Here is a 7,500-nt window from a genome sequence, read left to right as displayed (position 1 = left end):
AAACACGCACACACACAAATACGCACACACACAAGCATACATACACACACAACACACACACACATGCACACACACACACGCACACACGCACGCACACACACACACACACGCACTCACGCACACACACGCACACACGCACACGATATTTAATGATATTTATGATTTATGCCATTACTTTTTCTTTTTTTCTGAAACTCTTGAGTTAGTTAGTTTGTATAAGAGTCTTTTAGAGGAGCATAATGGGGTCACCATTCTGAGGTCATCCTTTCCTGGAAAAAAAACAACGAGCTAATGTTTCTCTAAAAACATCAAGATCAAGCAAAGATACCTGCAACCTCCTGGACTTCACTTCACACCCCAATTAATCTGGTACTTGGCAACAGGCAAAGGACACAGGAGGAAGGAGAGAGTCCCCTGAATAACAGATCCAATGAAATGAAGTCTCTCTTGAGTGAAAAAGTAAGAGAGAAGCCATTTTGGCAAAACTCATACAGAGATTAGTTCAGGTTGTGTTTACTGATCCTGAGGAGAAGTTTTCGTGTCAATAAAGTTCTGACAGCCAGTGAGAGCAGAACATAAACAAACACACAGCTAACCATCTAATACCACACTATCTTACCACTCTACAGAGAAAAAATGAACTAATAATTGTTCCTGAGGTGCACAGAAAGTGCTCACGATTTTTTTTAATTTATTCACCTCTGGGTTCTGACCTTAATGAAAGTCTGTAGGGGACATTTTCCACTGGCTGTGAGAGCTGAGTTTCAAGATTTTAACAATTAGCTGTCTCAACTTCAGACAGTAGAAGAATATTCTAGAATATTATTAGCAAGTTTGAAGGTAAGTATGCGATGGCAAAAAGATGAAAAATTGGCGGAAAAATTGGTTTTTTTTTTGGAGACTTGACATGACCAAGTACAAGTTCCTTCTACCATTTAAACGGAGTTCTATGATGATCCTGGGTTGGAACGAGAGAAAAAAAAGGAATGAGAAGATTTTAGGCTGTTGAAGAATATAGAGATATGACACAGAGCTACATTATGAAACATTAAGAAAAAAAAAAACCTTATAAAGAGTTTTTACAGGCAATAATGCTGCCTCACAATGACAAACCAAAAGTGAGGTGTTACCTCTGCTTCGGTATTCATGTCAAATTCTCAGTGGTATTGTCCCCTTGCCACCGTCTAGTTCTTCACAGTGGCTTGGATAGATATAATCTTTCCCTCTGTAGCTACCCTGAGTGCGTGACAGCATCAGAGAACTGTGAATATACATCAGAAGCTCCTGGCAGTTCTGAAACTCAGTGCCATATAGTCTTCAGATAGAGCACTGCCAGCCATCAGACTAAAGCCAAAAAAAGAATACACGTTACAGATTTAAAGACCAAGCTATATGCTTCAACTCACTGAGGGAAATCAAAGAAATATTCTTTGAATTTGACATTGCTTGCCTGTGTTTGTTGTTGTTGTTGTTGTTGTTGTTGTTGTTGTTTGTTTGTTTTTTCCTGGGGCTTATCGAAAAGCAGATTTGTAATAAAGGGGACTTACCGACACTCTCAGCTGAAGAGAGGACAGTACAAGTAACACTGTTTTGAATTGGTAACACTTTTGATGATCCATTGTTCACTTCAGAGTGGTTGCTTATTTCAGAGCTTGGTCTCATCCCTTACTTAAAAAAAAAAAAAAAAAAACTTCTCCCTTTCACATAAGTAAGGTTAATTGTCTTAGGCAGGGTGTATTTTATCTGGCAAGAGGATGTTACATAATTTGACTGACTCTTCAGGTGTATCCACTCTTAACTCTTTTTGCAGGCACTGAAAGTAAGACATGAAGGGTGATGCACGCCTTTGTTTATGCTTGTGACTGTGTGCGTTTATGTGTGCGTGTGTGTGCACGCGCGCGCACACGTGTGTGTGTGTGTGTGTGCTGGCTCACATTAAACAGCAAACATGTGTCTGCTGATGGCAAGCAAAACAAACCGAGGAACCTGAGCTAAGCTCTTACATAAAACATCAAATCAGATACCTAGCAGCTGTATACCGTGACAGAATTGCTAACGTGTATTGTTTCTAATAACTCTTCTCCTCTTCCTGTTCTTTCTCTCTCTCTTTCTGTCTCCCTTTTCCGTCTCTCTCACTATGTCTTCGCTGGAGCAGCAGATCACTTGGGCATTGAGTTCATGGGTAAGAGAAGTTTTTTATTATTTTTTTTCTTTTTTTCCTTGTTGGCATAGTGATGATTCTTGAGCACAAAGTTTACATTAGCTGAGGCAGTTTAGTCACTGCTGTGTTTCATCATGTGTGTTTGTTTTGTTTTTTAATGCAAATTTCCCGGTTTCTGTTCCTCTCTTCTCCCTTTCCCTGTTGTTTACGCATTCTATCATTCACTTCTACACGCACAAGTGTGTTCTAGTATGCACGTTGACAGTGTTGAAATATCCCAGCTAGATACAAGCTAGAATAAAGCAAAAAAAATATGTTGCTCTAATGATACCTTTGCAATGGCTGTTGGAGTCTGAACACTCTTTATTTTTCACTGTGGGGTCCATACCTAAACCAGATTTCAGAATACTTTTCTTTCATTGGCGAAAGTACACCATATTTGGAGGGTTCATATGACTACGCTAAAGGCCCTTCTACCTGATGTTATTCACAAACACACTTCAGCATGATTGTTTTGAGTGTGGATGTTTATAACAGTGAAATTGAAACCCCAACAGAGCAGGCACGGAACCATAAGTACCCCCCCCCCCCCCCCCCCCCGCGCTCGCTCTCTCTCTCTCTCTCTCTCTCTCTCTCTCTCTCTCTCTCTCTCTCCCTCTCCCTCTCTCTCTCTCTCTCTCTCTCTCTCTCTCCCTCTCCCTCTCCCCTACTTCCAGTTGCTCACAACGTTCCTTCACAGAATACTAATCTTCCTCAGTCTCCTTGGAAACACTGAGAGCAGAGAATCAGGAGACAGTGAGGGTGATTTAGTGTTGTTGGCACGGTAACGAACAGCATCCCTCTGCAAGAGCTGGTGGCTGTGTTTCTGTGGGGTCCAAAGGAGGGGAGCCTATTGTCCTTGGCCTTCTCAGACTGTAGAACAAGTCTCCAAACAAAAGCTACCCTGCTGAAAGACATACTTTCCAACTGGATCAATACATTTGGAGACCCATATGGCATATACAGTTGAAATATGACACCAGACAAAGTCAGTATTTGATATGTGATATTGGAGTATGAAAATATGAAAGGAAGATCTGTGAACACAAACTAAGTCTTCACAGGATTTGGTTTTGATTTTCTGACTCATTTTTGTCAATATTTCACAAAATTTTGACTGTTGAATCCAAACATCAGTGAATTGATGGTTGACAGCTTGTTTTAAAAATCTCCTTACAGTCTGGCCAAGTTGGTTTCATCTAATTTAAAAATTTTATATTTCTGCCATGTGACAACTCATAGGCTTAGATGGACTTAAACTTCAGACTCCATTTCCCTCATTTGACACTCTCTGATCCATGGCGGAGAAACATATGTCAGTATTCTGATTATTGAATAATGATTCAAGTGTTTTCACAGGGTTTCAGATCAATATTGAAGAGAGTTCAGAAAATCGCAGGATTTTACTCACGTTGATTTGCAGTTTCTGTCAAAACGCCTGGACTGTGTATCTCACACTGGGCTTGTGCTCTGCTGAAGAGGATATCAGAGCTTCACTGTTGTTTTCTTTGATCTTGGAATTGGATTTTATTCCAAAGTGAATTCACAGGAGTTTTTTTTAAATATTTTTCGTCTTTTTTTCTGAGATGAAAATTTCAAGTTTCTGTTTCAAGCCTAGAGATCTCTAACCTTCATGATGTCTTCAGGACAAACATTCAGGGTTTTTTGTTTTTTTTCTGTAGTGATTTGACTTGGTTTGATTTTCTGCTACGTAAAATACTCTAGTTTTGTTTACTTTTAAAAAAAGTTTGGCTGTGTAATTGGAGAAACTGTAGTTTTAAGCAGCACTTCCTAAGAACACAGCTTTTACCTGGTACTATGAATAACAATACAGTCTGAAGAATAGCACGTTACAATACAGATCCATTTGAGTTAATTGACCAGTTATCACTGCTTTTTTTACATTCTTCCTTTTCGTTTAAAAATTGATGCTCACCACTGCATTTGCATGAATTAAAAGCAGAACAGTGAAGTCAAGCACACAGATGGTTAATCAAAAAGAAGTCGAACAGAGTAAAGGTTCTGTCCCTGCTTTGCTGAACGGAAGAGGTTTCCGGAAATATCAGAGCCTGGGTATTTATGTGCTAACCGTGGTTGGAAGGGGGGCAGCTGAGCGGATCAGGAGTCCCTTTTGGGAGGGGGCCGGCGTGGTTTTATGGCCTTGGCTGGCACAGTCAGCAGAGTCATCATTCAGCTCCTGAAATCCCCCAAGCCAAGTCTGTGATATCAGCCAAAGCAGACCCTTCACAATCCATGACACCTTCAAGAGAGTGTTACAGGAGAAACCAGCCCGAAAGGGAGGGAGAGATTTGAAGGGAAGACAGGAGTCTCTTTAACAAATGTCTAAGACATCTGGAGGGGGGGTTTTGTTGTTGTTGTTGTTGTTGTTGTTGTTTTGTCTGGACTGTTGTTTGACAAAAAAAAAAAAAAAAAATTGTCCAGAACCTTCTACCCTGTCTCCTCCTCCTGGCTACAAAAACATTACACCCGGCAATCTGCACTGACAACTTGCTTTATCGTGCATGTTTTCTGTTTACTTTGCTAGTTTGTTTACTAGATATCTGTCACAAAGATGCACAGAAGTCAAAATTATAGCTGTAAAGGGACTGTCACTCTCTCTCACTAGCATAGTGTCATATTGGAGGAGCTAAATAGAGAAAGACATTCAGAGTACTGTCCACATACTGGATTTGCTTTTGCTTGGGCGTGTATGTGTGCGTGCATGCATGCATGCCTGTGTGTGTGCGTGTGTGTGTGTGTGTGTGTGTGTGTGTGTGTGTGTGTGTGTGTGTGTGTGTGTGTGCGTGCTATTATGTTTTGGGTTTTTTTGCTGTTTTTTTATAGTGGATACATACGGACATACATACAAACATGGGACACATAACATAGAACAAGACATCACATTGATCCTGTCTCAGAACCATTATGTTACAGCTGGAGAAGGAGAACATTTAGATAACATTTAAAGGAAAAGGGGGAAAGGAAGACAGGCGAGAGGGGGAAAAAAGGTAGGAAGGGAAGGCAATTTACAGTTTAGAGCTACAAGGATTGGTTCCCAGGCATTACTGAATTCTTTGTTCTGTTTATTGTTTTTAGCTGTGGTTCCTTCCATTGAGAGGTAGTCTGTTAACAGATTAAGCCATTGTGATATTGAAAGTTTGTGCCTGTATTTCCAGTTAAGGAGTATTGTTTTTTTTGGCTATGGTTAAGGTGACAAGTATGATTTTGTGATATTTGTGAATATGACTGATGGGTGAGAGATCTCCAAGAAGGCAAAGGGATGGGGACAGCGCAATACTGTGACCCAGAAATTTGGAAAGTTCAACTATTATGGCTATTATTTTATTCAATGACAATAACTATTCATATGCACGTACACTAAGCAGCTGAGTCTGGAGTCAGACAAAAGTGTGTATATAAATGAGTGAGTGGACATGATGTTCAGCTGACTTTATGTATTGATCCACGGAGTGCCCTTATTTTCCTATAAAGGACTTTATCCGAGTGAGTTTGAAAGGACAGGTCCTCATTATGCTGTTAAGTGTGTCAGACACTGTTTGACTAGAGCAGGGCTATCTTAGGTCAATCTTGGAGACCTAGGGTGTGTCCAAACAGGTGGGTTAACCTTTCATTCAGCTACTAATTAAGTTCTGGAAAACCAACTGAGAGTTCCGTCAGGTCAGTTAATTCCTTTAATGAGTCAAAGAACTCATTAAATGAGTCAAAGAACTCATCAAAGATTTGTGACAAAAGCTTCTGCATACGCTGGCCTTGTAGAAATGGCTTTTGGCATCTCTGCGGTAGAAGTTGTCTTCCGTTGTACCTTATCATATTTAGTCAACTCAGAGACCAGAAGAGTTTTCAACGGTAATATTTGTCTGAAGCACAAACAGAAACAGAAAGAAAATGGAAAATGGAAAAGGAGTGTACCCTCATTCTAGATCAGGGAGCAAGGAACTTGTAGCTGTATGTACTACTTAGGATTCAAGTTTCTGGTATAGGGAACTTGTTGTAGCTATGGACCGCCCCCTTTTTACTCGGACTCTTAGGAGTGTGTTGCATGTTGGGCTTTATTTATAAGAGAAAATAAGATGTAAAGTCCCTTTGGGGTTGGAATTAAAACTACTTCATATTCTAACTGCCCATCTGCATGATGTGTTTAAGTGATCAACTTAGACTACATCAGAAATTCTGTCAATTCTCTGTGTGTGTGTATGTGTGTGTGTGTGTGTGTGTGTGTGTGTGTGTGTGTGTGTGTGTGCACGTGCGTGCATGCGTGCGTGTCCATGCTTGAGCATCTCTAAAGAGGTTAAACCTTTTGATCTGGCTTTGAAATGCCCAGAGCAGTAGGAAGAGAAATGTCAGGCGAATCAGTCATTATTTAGTTCACTCAGAATGTTTTTTTGTTTTTTTTTCCCATGCTGAGTAACTCAGTTCAGAGCACACTGCTTCTTTCCCCCTCCACTGGACCACAACAGTTCCTTCACCACACAGCTGAAACTCTTTAAGAGGTATAGCAATGAAAACCAAAGAAACTTCCAGAAATTTTGACATAGCCCTCTCAGGTAACCTAACCCATGACGTTTAGAAAACACAAAGACCACTTTGGTCACTTATGACAAATATATCTCAACATCGTGAAAATCTATCTGAGAATATTTTCACTTTTCTGATATTATACATGTCTCTTATTTACTTTTATTTATTTAGTTGACATTATTATTCAAAACAATTAAGTTATTTTCTATGTCAGCAGGGCAACTTTAAGTATACATGCATAACTCTTTTAGGTAGTGAGGCTTCATGAAAGGGATTCAAACCCCACAACTTTCTGGTGACTAAACCACCATGCCTGCATCTCCCACGATAAATGACCAGATCAGATTAAGGAAAAGATATGCCTCACACAAATCCATCAGATGCATTCAGTCAGTTTTTCAGATAGCTGATCAACATCGCTCTAAACAGGGAGAAAGTTTAGTCATTTGTTTTTTGTCAAGCTGGGGAAATGTTTATGCAACAGACATTAACGCTACTGTTAATGATTTCTGCAACTCTTGAATACAGAAAGCGTGCTCTCTTTCCTGTCCTCCTTTTGTGTGAGATGAAATAATAAGGATAGACTCTTTCATCCATGTTTTTAAAAAAAAAAGTTGTGGGTGGGAGTCATATTAACGTTACCTAACTAGTTTTTTGTTTTTTGGTTTTTTTTTCCTGGAGATAGCAGACTTGTAGTTGCAAGGGTGGACAGATGAGTGAGAAACATTCATCAAAGCAGGGATGCCTTGATCCAGATGGAG

General features: G+C 39.9%; 1 protein-coding gene across 1 annotated transcript in view; it reads left to right on the top strand.

Moving 5' to 3' along the window:
• The window catches only part of nrg3a (neuregulin 3a), a 229,491-nt gene that overhangs the window by 207,230 nt on the left and 14,761 nt on the right, over positions 1-7,500 (top strand). Inside the window, exon 5 of the mRNA XM_030772994.1 lies at positions 2,156-2,182. Coding sequence (XP_030628854.1) covers positions 2,156-2,182 — 27 coding nt within the window. The remainder of the gene's footprint in view (positions 1-2,155; positions 2,183-7,500) is intronic.

The sequence above is a fragment of the Chanos chanos genome, chromosome 4, assembly GCF_902362185.1.
Source record: "Chanos chanos chromosome 4, fChaCha1.1, whole genome shotgun sequence".
In the NCBI taxonomy this organism is placed as follows: Eukaryota; Metazoa; Chordata; class Actinopteri; order Gonorynchiformes; family Chanidae; genus Chanos; species Chanos chanos.
Note: the sequence above shows the minus strand (reverse complement) of the source record. Positions and strands in the feature narration are given on the sequence as shown.